This window comes from Haemaphysalis longicornis, unplaced genomic scaffold, assembly GCF_048455015.1.
Source record: "Haemaphysalis longicornis isolate Haplotype H1 unplaced genomic scaffold, Haemaphysalis longicornis Haplotype H1 scaffold_6, whole genome shotgun sequence".
Classification (NCBI taxonomy): Eukaryota; Metazoa; Arthropoda; class Arachnida; order Ixodida; family Ixodidae; genus Haemaphysalis; species Haemaphysalis longicornis.
In genome coordinates, this window is record NW_027526407.1 from 24,576,392 (window position 1) to 24,591,245 (window position 14,854).

At 49.4% G+C, this 14,854-nt stretch overlaps 1 protein-coding gene across 1 annotated transcript in view; it reads right to left on the reverse strand.

The window, feature by feature from the left end:
* Positions 1 to 14,614, reverse strand: part of LOC144142321 (endothelin-converting enzyme 1-like) — a 20,184-nt gene extending 5,570 nt beyond the window's left edge. Inside the window, exons 1-4 of the mRNA XM_077673741.1 lie at positions 14,161 to 14,614; positions 3,212 to 3,270; positions 517 to 571; positions 351 to 418 (exon numbers count right to left, since the gene is read on the reverse strand). Coding sequence (XP_077529867.1) covers positions 351 to 418; positions 517 to 571; positions 3,212 to 3,270; positions 14,161 to 14,507 — 529 coding nt within the window. The 5' untranslated portion in view covers positions 14,508 to 14,614. The remainder of the gene's footprint in view (positions 1 to 350; positions 419 to 516; positions 572 to 3,211; positions 3,271 to 14,160) is intronic.
* Positions 14,615 to 14,854: the final 240 nt, after the last annotated feature.

Below are 14,854 nucleotides of genomic sequence, written 5' to 3' on the forward strand. Positions count from 1 at the left end.
TAGCCCTGATTGGCTAAAAGCGAACACCCGCGGATGTGACGCCATGCAATCACGGTGGAGCTGTGAGCCGCGGCTTCTCGATCGGAGCAGACGATTTTTCGTCGCCTTGTTGATTCGCTGGCGGATAGTTTAAAATAGGCTTAGTTGTTTAAAATGTGTTTAGAGGAACAGTTGCACGAAAGCCAACACAAAGTATACAACTGGAAGTGCGTGACAATAAAACGGGTGCAAAACGGGCGTTTTCAAAGCGGACAAACACGAGAATACCGCCCCAGGTGTCCCGAACACGCATGCAAGTGATGGTTCCCCAAAGGATGTAGTCTTAGCTAAGGAGAGATGCTTGGACTCACCGCGGTACAGGGCGACTTGGGCCAATTGCCGGGCCAACCGGAACCCAAAGCGTGCCGCGTCCAGTGGCCTGCAATGTGTAGCGCGTGCATGCGTTTAGCGCTTGAGCATTCTGGCCCATGGGTAAAGGGTCTTGCGGCAGTTGCACGTTGTCATCGCTGCACTTACAGGGCATTTCCAGGTGGCGAATATATGGGGTCTCGCAGGATACCCACAGGAACCACTGCGTTGTGGGAGATAGGCAGTAGTATTAACTCTATGGGGAGAGGTGTGTAAGCCCTCCATAGCGGGGTGTCACAGCAATAACTACGGCAACATTGAACTTCATGCTTGAATGCGCTCAACTTTGCACGAAGGCCACCTCTTGAGGTCGGTTTTTTTTTTCTGTAGGAATGCACTGACACAAAAATTTTGCATCTTGTTTTTTTTGTTGCGATAAGTAGCTTGTGACCTACTTATAACCTGCAGAAACCTCATTTGCTTCAGCGTGCGATGGTTGTTCAATTAGAGGCATTTTCAATGCGGCCAGTCGCAGTTTCGGTTTCGGCGAGTGCCGCGAAACGATGGATTTTGTGGATTGCAAATGCTACCGCGGCTACAGAACGACGCGCGACGCTCGAGACGGTGGGTGGCAAGACGCGCGCTGGGAGCAGCCGGCCGGCCTGCCTACAGGTCCGCCTACAGATGTGTTCGGCTTAGCACTGCGGCGGATATTCGAGTGCCGCTCTCGTAAGCGGTGCACATGCCAATTTTTAATGCAACAAGCCATCGCATCATTAACTCCTTTCTCATGTAAGCCACCATGGCCGGGACTTGGGGACAATTTCGTGAAGCGGTAACAAGCTATCACTCGAGCTACCTGCGCCGGCCTGGGCCACTTCGCGGCCGTGGCCGCCGCCTGCACAGCGACCGTGCGGCTAGCTCAGTGGGCTTTTCGTGCCTACCGCGCGTTTTCGCATCCAATGGTAATAAACAGTAATAGAAACAGAGTGCGTGGAATCGCTGTAGAACTTTGGTCACGGCCAGCTGCCCGATGAGCTGACGAAATCACGGCGCCTCCGCCGCCAAGGATCGGGTCGTTCGTTCTCGAGAGCAGAAGCTCCGCCCTCCGGCCCTCCGATTGGAGCGGCGAGCCGGGCGAGCCGGCGAAAAACGCCGGCAGTGCGGAAGCGGCAAACACAAACTCGTGACGTGTTTGGATGTTGTGTATGTACACAATATCCTCGGGATGTCGATTGCGCGTGGTCCTCTGCTGGCTGCTCGGTTGGGTTTCGCACACTTTAAAATTGATTTTAAATATGTTCTAGGCTGTATTCGCCGCTGATATTTTGCAGATGATGTATATGTGTTCCCACCAATCTATCTCCGAAGTTATCGCGCTTTCAAAATTTTGTGTCAGTGCCCCTTTAAGCTTGTTGCCATAAGTTTCTGCATTATAAAAAAAAATTTCAACTGCTGGTGTACGCTAAGCCTATTTCGGTTTTTAGCGTGTATCCTGGTAGAGAAAATATTTTCCGGCCATACTTTTTCTCGGAGGCAAAAACTGGTTTTTCGAACCAGGCCAATGCTGTCGCCTGTACTATCTTTAACGTAAATAGACTGGAAACTGGAATATAAGATGAGTAAAAAAATTCACGCATCTCCACGAAGTGAATCATGACGAGTGGGCGAAGCACTGGTGATCGTTCTTACCGTAAATCACCCGTGAGGGGGCTTACTGCTGCTAAAACGATTTCCAATCCAATACAATTAAATTTAATCCAATCCATTTCAATCCAATGCAATGCTCCTCGCGCATGCACAGCGCGGCTCTCCAGGAGCACCCTCTCCCCCTCTAACCTTTTGTGAACCTTTTATTTTGTTCTTGTTAACCTTTAGTTCACAGATGTTTCGATTTACACGGTGCTGTGCCGTGAGCACGGACGCCGGACGGACAGGCCTCGGCCTTAAAGGGACCCTGCAACACTCTTAAAGCAGTGCAAGTAAACCTGCGCGACGTTTAGATTACACTTCCAGGAACACCTGAGCCAAATATTACACGTGCACGTGAAGCGGTGAGCGCGCAAATCGCTGCGAAAGACGCGGAAAAACCAACCGCGCTCTCTTCAGTTCTCCTAATTATGCACCCCTGGCATGGCCTAAGCGACGTCACATAGGCCATTGATGCCCGATCGGCTGTCACTGGTCAACTTCGCGGCTAAATTCTCCCATTTCCGCCGTCGTTATCGCTGTGTACGAACCTCTTCTATGCCTGAACCTGTAGGCCCAGTTTTGCCGTTTCTTTTCTGCTTTGAGTGCGCGCGGAGTTTGAGTGATGAGCTCAATACTTCCCTTTCAACGGGACCACTCGACTACAAACGTTTATTGCTTCAAAAACGCCCTACCAGCTCGAGCGCGCGCTTGCGAGCAGGCACCCATGCCTGCTTTTTTGTGACACCAGACCGGAAATAGGCGCCTCCACGTTGCGGAGAAAAGGAGAAAACTCCCCGGCCTCTGATATATCGAAGGCCGCCGAAGAGAACGCCGCGAGTCGCCCCCTCTCCGGGAGAGAGCGCGCAGCTTTCGTCGCGTTGTCCGCGGTCGAGTTGAGAGGGAACGATTATGCGCGATTTGTCATCGCGCGTAGTTTCGGTGATAGTGAACGGATTTTCAAAATTCTTGCCGGAGGAGATTCCTCAGACAATAGACTTTACCTCAAAATACATTCCTAGCAGTCGATGGTAACTGTTGCAGGGCCCCTTTAAGGTGCTTCGCCCCTAAAAGTTTCAAACTCCATTGCCACATGTTCCGGCTTCGTATTTTTTCACGCTGTTTCAGGGTTTGCTTTATTCTCTATAGAGGAGACCATGTGCCAACCTCTCACCTAGTTCGTTGGAGTCCGGCAAGTAGTGGACGGTGGGTTCCAGGTAAGGTAGGTCCCAGCTGCAGGTACAAAAGTGCGTTCGAAATATTAAAGCAAAGCTTTACTAATCTCGTCGAACTTTTCGCTGTTGCGGTAGATTTGACTGCAGCTGCGCGCGTATCCTTCGCGACGCATCACGTGACGCGCCGGGCCGGGCTCCGCCGACGGCCGCGTTCGCTAGGCGGTGCCGCTGTCGGCTTGGCGCATGCGCTGTGCGCAGCTGGTTCGCGCCTGACCACGTGACTCGCCCCGTGCATGCGAGCTTGGCCATAGATGAGAGAGAGGCCGGGCCATCTACTCTGAGCGTTGCGCGGGATCTGGAGGCATTGAGCCGTCGTCGGCAAATGGTGTCTGACCACCCTGCGGTTATCGCCCAGCAAGCCGTTCGGCTCGGAAAGCGTCGGAAGCAGGAGCACAACCGTAGACAATGGCAGGCGTTGTGCGAATGGTTAATAATTACAACTAAATGAAAGGTTAACGAAGTGAAACCACGACTTAACCAGGCTAAGCCAAACTTTCGATTTGCATATGGTTAGCTGAACTAAGCCTTTTTTTTTCGACTTGAAATTGTAGCAACAAGTCGCAGTGGTCCGTGTGGACACCACAACTTGAAAGCCAAAGGCAGTGTATTAACCGAGAAGGCCAGTACAGTTAAGCTGTTGCCTCGAAGTTTGGATGATTCCTAGCTATTCGCCTGTTAGCCCCAGGCGGGACCAGTTGTTCCCCATGATGGAACCAGCCAATTTCGGCTTAAAGCCGGTTGCATATTTTCGCCTGGGGAAGGAAAAGGGCCGGTGAATCTTAGTGTTAGGTATGGCAAATATTGCAGGAAAGTGCGTGTGCAACCGACTTGGAGCGCTGTCGTAGCCGATACCGAGCTTGGTTCAGCAACGAACGCCGATTTAGAACTTGCCTGAACCCAGGTTTGTTCACACCCTAGCACGGTGTAGGGTGAGGTATCTTTCAGATCCTGTGCAATAAGTGTTTTACGGTTACAGAATATTGAGCTTATTCTCTTCTTTGAGTTCGAATTCAAATCTTGGTTTTTTAAAAAGGCGTATTATTGGAACCGTGGATTAATTCAAAGTTGCAACGCTTTCGCCTAAGTTGGCGGAATTCAACGTGGATGGCCATGGCGCGAAAGGAACTGGAATCCATTGCCATTTTAAGTTTTTTGGAATTCGTATGTATGTCAAAGGGACCCAGGAATTTTCTTGATTTTGGGTTAGAGTACGTTTGAAATTTAAAACTATAACGCGAACAAAATGGCGTGGCTTGCACCAGTGGTGCAAGGCTGGAGAAACAGCAGAGCTAGCACACGGCCTCCGCGACCGGCTGCCGGCGGCGCGCTGACGCCGGCAGCCATTCCTCCATGCCGGCAGCCGATCGCGGAGGCCATGGCTGGCAGCCCTTTTCCCTTCGTCGGAGACCCGGCTGTTGTGCCTCACACAGATTTCCGAACATGCCACGTTCTCCAATACTGACAGGCCGAGATCGTTTTGTCCGCAGCCTTTCCCATCTCTCTTAAGTGGACCACGTTAGCACGCGCTTGAACCAGTGGCATCTAAATCAGCGGCCACCGGCTTCGCGAACTCAGCGTCTGTGCTCCCCACTTCAGGTGCGAACGCACGTGAACTGGCGAGTAGAAGAGCATGCGAAAGATTACGCCACGAACGCTGGACAGTGCTCTCGAAGGTCGAGCTGGCCGACGCCGGACGCTATTCACGAGGCGCACGCTGACGTGCGCAAAGTATTTTAAATGCAGAGCATTTCAGTAACTCACGATGTCACCCGCGTTGTCCCGTCGTAGCCCGCACCGTCGTTGTCCGCACACCTCCCCCTACACTATATAAAAGAAAATACTATCCGGCGCCAGGTTTCGATCCCTCGACCCTGCGGGCGGAACGCAATGTACATGGTGCTCTACCCACTGCGCCACAAAGCCGACACAGATTGGGACGCTACGAACGCGCCTTATATCGTTGACTCATTCAAATTACTGCTGACGAGCGCTCTCTCGTCAGCAGTTTCCACAAGTGCAACAACATTAACGTAACGCAAACTACTTAACGTCGTGCGCCCCCGGAAATGCTCTGAATTTGACCGTGCCCCTCGCGAGGGGGATGTTTCACTGCGTCATCTCTCGGTCGCGGTACCCGTGGCGCCATCTGGCGGAGGCGCGGCACAACTCGTAGCACTTTCTTTGAAAAAGCGCCTCGAAAGCGCAGTAAATATGAAATAGGAATTTTTTCTTTGTATTTTTTTTGCGAGCTCCTCACGTGGCGTAAGCCCATGCGCAAGCCTGGCCGACGCCGGGCGCTCCTCGCGAGGCGCACTATCACGTGCGCTCGGTCTAAATTTTTTCCTGTTTTTTTTTTCTCTGGTAACGCTGCACGCGGAACTAAAAGCTTAAACAGCCCTGCTGTCAAATTGGCTGAACTTGTGGTGGCGGATTGCCCAGCGAAGCCATTTGGGGTGGCGAGAATTCGCACAGAAAACCGCCCAAGCAACCACCGGACGTCCGTCGGCCGTACGTCCGACGTACGTCCATTCCGGCTCTAGCGGTCGTCCGATAGACGTCCGTGGGACGTCCGGATTTATCACTGCCGTACGTCCATTCGGACGCCCGCAATTGGGTGTATTTCGGACGTTCAGTAAAGTTTACAGAATCAGAATTGCTGTATTAACGAGATGCATTTGTTCCTCCAACAAATACTACACTGCGCAACACTAACGTACTGCCAGGACACGATAAGCTCGCGTCACACGTTATGTTAACGGTTCTCAGTTCATATATACCCTTCCCCAAACAAAAAGATCATCGTTGTAGTCTGTGAGGTGCTTCAGAAAAATAGGCTTAATTTTAGTAACACTGATGAAATTTGCAATATACCATGAAAGGTGCTTATGTACAAAATATTTTTATTTGAAAAGCAGGGTTTCTTTTATATTTCAGTGCTTTTTTGCTTTTATATTTCATTTACCCCATTATTTGACGCTTCGTAGTAACTTTGTACGTCAACGGGCGGCTGTCCTCCTTTGGACATACGAAGATGTATACATCCGTTGCTGAATGTCCACGGTACGTCCGCAAATGTACATCCAAGCACGGACATACAGTGGCCGTCCAAAGTTGTCATTGGATGTTAGGCTGTTTTTCGGGCGTTCCACGGACGTCTGTGGTTGCTTGGGCGGCAAAGGAGTGCACAGAACTGCTGAGTCTTGCCGCCGGGCGGTTTGCAACGTTATTGGCGGCGGGAGCGGTTGTGTCGCGTTCGACGCCACACTCTCTCCACCTGTCCCGCACCTCAGCTACTGCCGCACCCTCTGTGTTCTGTGTTCGCGGACATTTCTCGGCTTCGGTACCCCCCTCATTCCCCGCTCTGGGAATGCATGCGGGGCTTGCATACAGGACAGTTGCAAGTTGGGCGAGTTGGTACGTGTTCATACTTAATCACAGCGCGGAGGACGGGACAGACAGAAAGATTAACCACTGGACAGGCGCTGACTCTCAACTAAATTTATTGAAAACCCGCAACAAACATTTATATACTGAAGGCAAACAACGCCGCACGTGTCAAAGAGCATACAAAAACCAAAGAAACCAGATAAAAGTGCAAACGGGAACATGGCTTATTTGTCGTTATCCATGAACTGTACCTCTTTATCAGTAAGCACCACTGAAGGGTGGCTCACACACTTATCGCCCCTCTTGCTAATGTGATAGGCTTCAACTATCTCATGGTGTAGCTGCTTGTGAGATAGTTTGGGCGCTACACCGTGAGATAGTTGAAGCCTATCACATTAGCAAGAGGGGCGATAAGTGTGTAAGCCACCCTTCAGTGGTGCTTACTGATAAAGAGGTACAGTTCATGGATAACGACAAATAAGCCATGTTCCCGTTTGCACTTTTATCTGGTTTCTTTGGTTTTTGTATGCTCTTTGACACGTGCGGCGTTGTTTGCCTTCAGTATATAAATGTTTGTTGCGGGTTTTCAATAAATTTAGTTGAGAGTCAGCGCCTGTCCAGTGGTTAATCTTTCTGTCTGTCCCGTCCTTCGCGCTGTGATTAAGCATAAACTTGCACACAGGGTCTAAAGGTAAACAGCTTGGCGGTGAAAAGCTGTGCCCCAACCTTCTACTGGGGAATTGCCATGTAGTGTTCATAGTTTAGTAATCTTCGCCGTGCATTCTTTTCCGGATCTTCTTTCACAGCGATCGGGTGCCACTACAGCCGAAAGCGAGAAACGGCACATTTTCCCCAGTTTTGTTTTCGGTGTGTGTGGCACCGCTCGCGACAGCGCGAGGCAGAGTTTTTCTTCATATATAGATGGAGGCCCTTCAACGCCGGCAGTCATAGATGCTGCCTCCCATACAGGAGGCTGGTATCTGCGACTAATTTAGCCGGCCAATAAAGATGTTCTCTATATATATATATATATATATATATATATATTTTTTTTTTTTTTTCCTGTCTTCAGCGACGCAGCCTTTTTCTTCATAAGACGTGTTGCTGGGCGAGTTGGTTCATATTACCGAAATAAGATTTAGCGCAACGAAAGACACGGATGGTGGAAAGGACGGGACGGGCGCTATCATAGCGCCCATCCCGTCCTTTTCACTGTCCGCTGTCCGTGTCTTTCGTTGCGCTAAATCTTATTTCTGTTTTTCTTCATATTTTGTTTCTGTTCTGCTTTTATCTCGCCTCTCTTCGACGTCGTTTTAGCCGGCGTTTTGTTTTATTTCCGTAAAAAAACAATTGTACGTAATCTTTTTATTCAAAGGCCGCCGAGTGCTTGTGTTTTCTTTCAAACCTGCCGGAGGCTACCTACATGTGCGCTGCGCAATGGTAACATGTCTAGATCGTGCCACCAGCGGTATTAGTATGTAAAGCGTTTTTTGTAGGCTCGCTGTCATGTGTATATATGGAAGGCGCTAAACTGTTACAAGGTTTTCCGCTCCAGGAAAAACCACTGTTACACGAAAATGGCGTGTGACTGAACCCACAAAACCCCAAGTTACTCCATATACCCGCCGCGGTGGCTCAGGGGCTAAGGCGTTGCGCTGCTGAGCACGAGGTCGCGGGTTCGATTCCCGGCCGCGGCGGCCGCTTTTCTGACGGAGGCGAAAAGCGAAAACGCCCGTGTGTACGAGATTTCGGCGCACGTAAAATATCCCCAGGTGGTCAAAATTAATCCGGAGCCCTCCACTACGGCGCGCCTCATCGCCTGCGTTGCGTCGGCGCGTTAAACCCTACAATCAATCAACCAAGTTACTCCAATGAATGCTACGCATTCAAACCATCTTGTTGAATGATAACGGCCTACAATGACGGGACGTTGCGTCAAGGAGAAAGTATATGTGAACGAATCGAGCCTCCCCATTCGTGCACTAACCCCCTTTAAACGTTATCCGGGAGCCGCGACTAGGCCTGTTCGTGACTGGAATGGTGGAGTAGAGGGCGCGTACACGCGTGCCCGTGTCCTCGCCGTCTCTTTCGCAAACCCGTAGGTCATTGAGTCTTTCGAATGTCAAGCGTAGGCTTGTCTGCCTTTAAAGAGCTTTCCAGCCGCCAGTCGTGGTCAAGCTCTCTCTTTCATCGGTGGCCTTGTCAACAGGCGGCGAGCGGCGCAGCATTTAATGTAGCACGCAGCCACCGCCCACGGCCTTTCCTTCGCGACTGGCAAGCGCTTGACAGCGCGTCGTTCGGAAAACGCGGCTGGCTCGTTCCTTTAGTCTTCCTTCACTGTCGAGCCGTGAAATATCGCCGAGTACGTGTACGAGCAAACTTTGCCCTCCGTGTCGTATCCGCTCTCTCGGCTCTCGCGTCGGTTCTTTCGGCGTTCCGCTTGCGGTTTCCTCTAACGCTTGCGAAGAATTGCCACTTGCGAAGTCCATGCCTGACGCAAACGTACTGTTATACGTCCTGTTAGGAGAACTTAAGGGGGGGCACACTGGTCTTAGAAACTTTTGTTTTTGCTTTCCTACCAATTTTGACAAAACTTTATTGACTTGCTCAGTTTTTTTAGCTGATTTGAAATATCTAATTAGTTTTGATGTGAGGTAACTAGTTTCCAAGTTAATTAAAAATTTCCCTTGATTTCTCGAGAACAATACGAAAAAAATTATTCAGCAAAAGACTACCACAGGGCATGAATACATACCAGAAATTGTGGAGAATGAAATGTGGGAGGCAGTTTTTTTTTTTTGCAATCACATACATGTTTACATTGATTCTAACTTGTAGATTTGAAGTGCTCCTGCTAACCAAATAAAAATAACGCTAATTAAACAACTACTGAAGCAGAAAATGCAGCATCTGCTCCCCGTATCGCATAGTTTAAACATTCAGCTTCCCAGTGCAAAAGAAATGATCTTCCTAGCTGCACTACTCGCTGGGATGTACCTCTCGAGAATTTCGTATCACTGTGGTACCACTCGTGGCAAAAAAATGGGGTATCATGGGAAAATTGTTTTTCTTTGCTTAAATCGAGGCTCTATGGCTTTTATAACTACCTGGTACTGTCCCACGTATGGAATTTTCGGAGAAAAAAAACTGTGCAAATCACGAGAAAAGTGATACCTAAAAAAATGCTTTTTGGGGCAATTTTTTGGTTATAAAGACTCATGTGCTTCCTATGGCGGTGATTTTTTAAGGTATGTCAACACCTTTAAACAGGCGTTTTTTTTAAATACTTTTTTCTTCTTACATTTTGAGAATTCCCAAGCATTCAGATGTGTCCTGCAGAAAGAATTATGTTTTTATCTTAGTTCAAAAGTTATAGCCAACTTTATAACAGCTGGTGGATGGTTCTGAAACCGAGACTAAAGTGGTGCAGTAACAGAAACTGATAGCGCAGCGAATATCAGCAGCGTGCGTTAAAAATTTCATGGTATCTTTTAGTCTGACACGTAAGAGATTACTGAAAGACAATTTTTGAGTCTTCCTTTTTTCTAAGCAATGCTTTAAATTCCTGTAAGGGGGATGCGTGACCGCACAAGCACCTCTGTTGTAATTACTTTGCGCGGGCTTTATGCTCCTGCTGTGAATGCTAGCACGCTCATAATTTTTATAGGTGTTATTCTTAGTAAAAACAGTAATAACGTAGGCCGGACATTTTAATAAAAAGGCGTAGCCAGGTCCAGCATGAGAGGCGACAAAAGCGACAGTTTCGTGACAATCGGTACACAGTGAATGCTCCAATCGAAGACCACGTGGACGTGAATGTATCGGTTAGTGCTGCAAAGCTTGGGTTCTTGCAGAAGAATTGTGAGGTGCCGCTGCGAGAACCTTTAGTTCAAGGTGATAGGATTATATGTACGCGGACCCTATCATCTGTTTTTGCACTACTGACTTACGTTACCTAAGACGTCCACGTGGCCTGCCCGTCCTAGCTGTAGAATCTCGATAAACGGAAATCGCTTAAACGGAATTGCCGCTTGAACGGAACAGTAGCCCGCAAGAAGGTTGGTTTTGTATTCAGGTAACGTAAAAAAAAAAAAAAAAGCTCTCGGTAATCGCAACTAAAATTTCCGCGTCACCGAGTAAATGGAACCACAAACGGAACTTCTTGTGAAACCCATATTCGCATGAGAATCAGTTTTTTTAGGGTTCCGGCTGTTTCGTTTTTTTTCCCCCCCATTTTTTAGCCTCGTTGGTCCCGTTAGCCGTGTTAGCGCAACGAATGCAACATCGCAGCTCTTGTTCTATAGCCGTTCGGTCTCGATTGAAGACACCGAGGTTACAGGGCTCAGCTCCTACCGCCTCGTTCGTGCCATCGTGGTGCTATTCGCGCTTCATTACCGCGTTTCCATCTTCTAAATTCGGTTACTCGCAAGCAGTCGCGCAGTTGAGGCCTCTAGCCTCCGTGAAGATGCAGTTGCAAGGACTCAAACAAAAATAATTGACGCATTTTGTAGTCCACAGCGACTCATTGTTGCCTAATCAACTTTGTGAATGCTGTGCCTAAACCTCTTGTAGTTTTCTTGCTTTCTGAAAACTATCTGCTAAATTCACCTTGTAGGGCTTAGAGTTCCATGCAATGGTATTACGAGTGCGTACGCACATAAATTTGAACTTTTACACGTCTATCTCAGTAAACGAAACTCCTGTTAAACGGAACTAGTTTTTTCGGTCCCTTGAAGTTCCGTTTATCGAGAGTCTGCTGTACACACATTCTAGAGGCAGTTCTCGTTTGCAAACACGAGGTTGGTGGTCTATACCAGTGGTCGTACCAGTGGGTTCGCGAGAGCATTTCAGGAACCCGCAAAGCCTTTTCCCAAACTGTCTCCGCCCATTCATTTCTCCTTTCTGCCAAGTTATGCTGACAGTGCAAAAAATGTCACTTCGCACACCTACGGCCTTGCCAAAGAAGCTTAACTCTTTGGAATACTCGGGACCCTTCAACCACTGCAACGCTCTGCAGCAACACGTCACCAATTTCAGACTAATTACGGACTCTCATACAGCGTTACACGAGCTCAACAAGGCCTACACTCACAATGCGACTGCCAATCACATCATAGCACTAATACAGACCCTCCAGCAACAAGGCACGATTGTTCAACTTGCGTGGACACCTGGGGCGGTATTCTCGAGTATTGTCCCTTTTGCGTCCCTTTCAAAAGTGTCCCTTTTGGCGAGCCCTGATTGGCTAAAAGCAAACAACCGGAAGTGACGTAACGCAAGCGCGGCAAACCTACTGCCAACGCCCATTGCTTAACCGGAAGTACGTCACGATGAAAGGGACTCAAAAGGGACGTTTTCAAAAGGGACAGTTACGAGAATACCGCCCCTGGTCACACGGTTCGAGCAGATGGAAATCAGCAAGCCCACGACGCTGCAAGGGAGTGCCTCCTAACCTCTCCTCCCATGATTTCCAACCCTCCGCCGGCGCCTACTCCAGTAACATGGTATTTGCTTACAAAACTTGTTGCTGAGCTAGTTGGTATATACACCAAGAAAGAAGAAAACGTGGCGCAAACTAGACGTGGACGAAGAAAACAAGGTAAGTTAGGGTATTTGCAGCGCCAACGCTTGCAACAAGAAAGCCGTAAGCCACTCCAAGACACTACCCCTCAGGGCTTCCTGCCTGCTGGAACCCCCCTCAGACGGCAAGAAGAAATTTTTATTGACAAGGCCTACACAAACGCGGCATATACCCCAGACGTAACCCGAAAATGGTATAACGGTGCCACTTCCCTCACATCCGCACCCACGTGTACCTTTTGTAGGCAGGCTACAACGCCTAACCTGTATCGTTTAATCTGGCACTGTACGACATTCGACAAAGGCAGAGCCGCCCTGCTTGATAAATGGCCGCTGCCATCTGACGCTCACGCGCACTTACAGGTATACTCCGGAGTAACGCATCCTTACTCGGAGCAATAGGCCGATACGCACTGGAGAGTGGTCTCTCAAAGCAGTGTAGAGTGGGCCTGGCCATGTGTTTTTTAGGCGGCCCACAAGAACGAAGACGCCTACGAAGGGACCTGTGATCCCACAATGAACTTTAGTGGTATCCCTCTTCATCCCCTCCCCACTTACCTCCTTCCACTCCTTAGTGCCTCCTTAGTGCCTCCTTTAAATGAAGTATATTCATTCATTCATTCATTCATTCATTCATTCATTCATTCATTCATTCATTCATTCATTCGTCGGCTTTTTGCCCAACACGCCAGCTATGCGAGAAAGCCAGAAACACAAAATGCGACATATAAACGTTTGGGTGACCTTTAACTGCAAAAGCAGATCGTTTGACATTATGACTCGGATCCTACAGACCATTGTGGGGCCATCCATCACTTTTGCCAGGAGGGTGCCTATCCGTAAGCCATATCCTTATCCAATGATATATGCACTTGGCACAACACGACGCAAACACTTCAGAGAACTCTGCAGACGACACATTCCACTAAACCGTTTCAACGTTCTAGGGGAAGCGCCCCTCTGTTTTCTGTAAAGCTTATTTTGAAGTTTGGCATATATTCACTTTTTAAATCTTATTTCATACCATGCATTATCATGAACTGGCTCTATACACCAGCCATCTCCGTTGACTTTCTAATTCATTTCATTCTTATTTTTTACTGAAATACTTTAGTATCTACTGTCACACTATTCACACAAAATAACTTTTTGGGTGCTCTTTGCCCATAGTCGACCTTGCGCCGTAACAATTCAATCATCACTATTATCAGTTTTGCAAGCTCACAATTGGTTCAAGGCTCAGTCATGGTTGAGAATTACTGGTCTGTACTATAGATGGTATTCACTGAAAAGTTTAGCTATCAAGTCATTCGCTTGGCAACACTGGAAACATCCACGGACATGGCGCGGCTTGTGCCACTGCGCTCGCGTGCCGCAAAAAAATTAGCAGTGGCTTAGCTCGGATATGCCAGAATATACGTAGCGTGAGCTAAGGTTCAGCTGGTTATTCTTAGGTTTCCTGGTTGTCTAGGATTAGCTTATTACCATGCCTACTGATGCTAAAACGATTTCCAATCCAATGCAATTTAGTCGCGACGGAGGCGGCGGCTCCGCCGCGCCAGTTGTGCGCCGTGACAAGTCACTGTTCCTCGCGCGTGCGCAGCACGGCTCTCCAGGAGCCACGCGAAGCTGCTCAACCTAGGCCAGTGTAGCTCACGTAACAAAAAAAACACAGACGTGCGTCGTATGACCCGTTTTTACCCGATTCTCAACGGTGGGGACAACAGAGATGTTATTAATCGCACTCACGTTAAGGTTTACTTTGCGTTTGCTGGGGTGGAGTTTGGAAGGTCCAACACACATCATGCCCTTAGCACGGACAAGTACCGCCACCCCGCGGAGCCCGACGTTAGCAGTGACGGCGTACTCACACGGTTGCCTGCATGCGTGCCTCGCCAGTGAACACAACCTATACACTCACAGCGGGGGCAGTCCCTTGCCGGCGAGCGCCTTCCAGCGCTTCAGCATGACGGCCGAGCGTGCGCGGAACCACTCGAGCAGTGCGGGCTGCTGTCCCAGCGTGTCGGGCACCTGTCGGTAGATCTGCTCGAGTACCATCTTGTCCTCGACGAAGGCCGGGTAGAACAGGTGCGCCTGCAGCGCGTTCAGCTTGTGCACCGCGCGCTGGCTCACCGCCTCGGACATCCACAGGTAGCCGACCAGCTGCCGCTTCAGCTGGTCCGTGGCCGTGGCCACGGCGTCGCGCACCGCGCTGCGCGCCTGCGAGCCCACGGGGGGCGCCAGCAGCGCCGCGGCCGCGTGCCCCATGATGGCGCGCAGCTCGCTGAGGCACAGCCGCTCGGGGCGCTCGGCCTGCGGAGGCGCGCTGCGGCCGAATGGAGGCAGACAGCATTCTTGAGTTACCTGAACGGCAACATTTTGGTCTGTCTGTCTGTCTGTCTGTCTGTCTGTCTGTCTGTCTGTCTGTCTGTCTGTCATGGCTGTGTGCGTATGTATGTATGTACGTGTGTATGTGTGTATGCATGCATGTATGTATGTGTGTATTATGTGTGCGTGTGTATGTATGTTTGTGCGTATGTATGTATAAATGCATGTATGTATTTAAGGAGCAATAAAACTTGGAAGATGGTAGGGAACACAAGAAAACTTCGAAC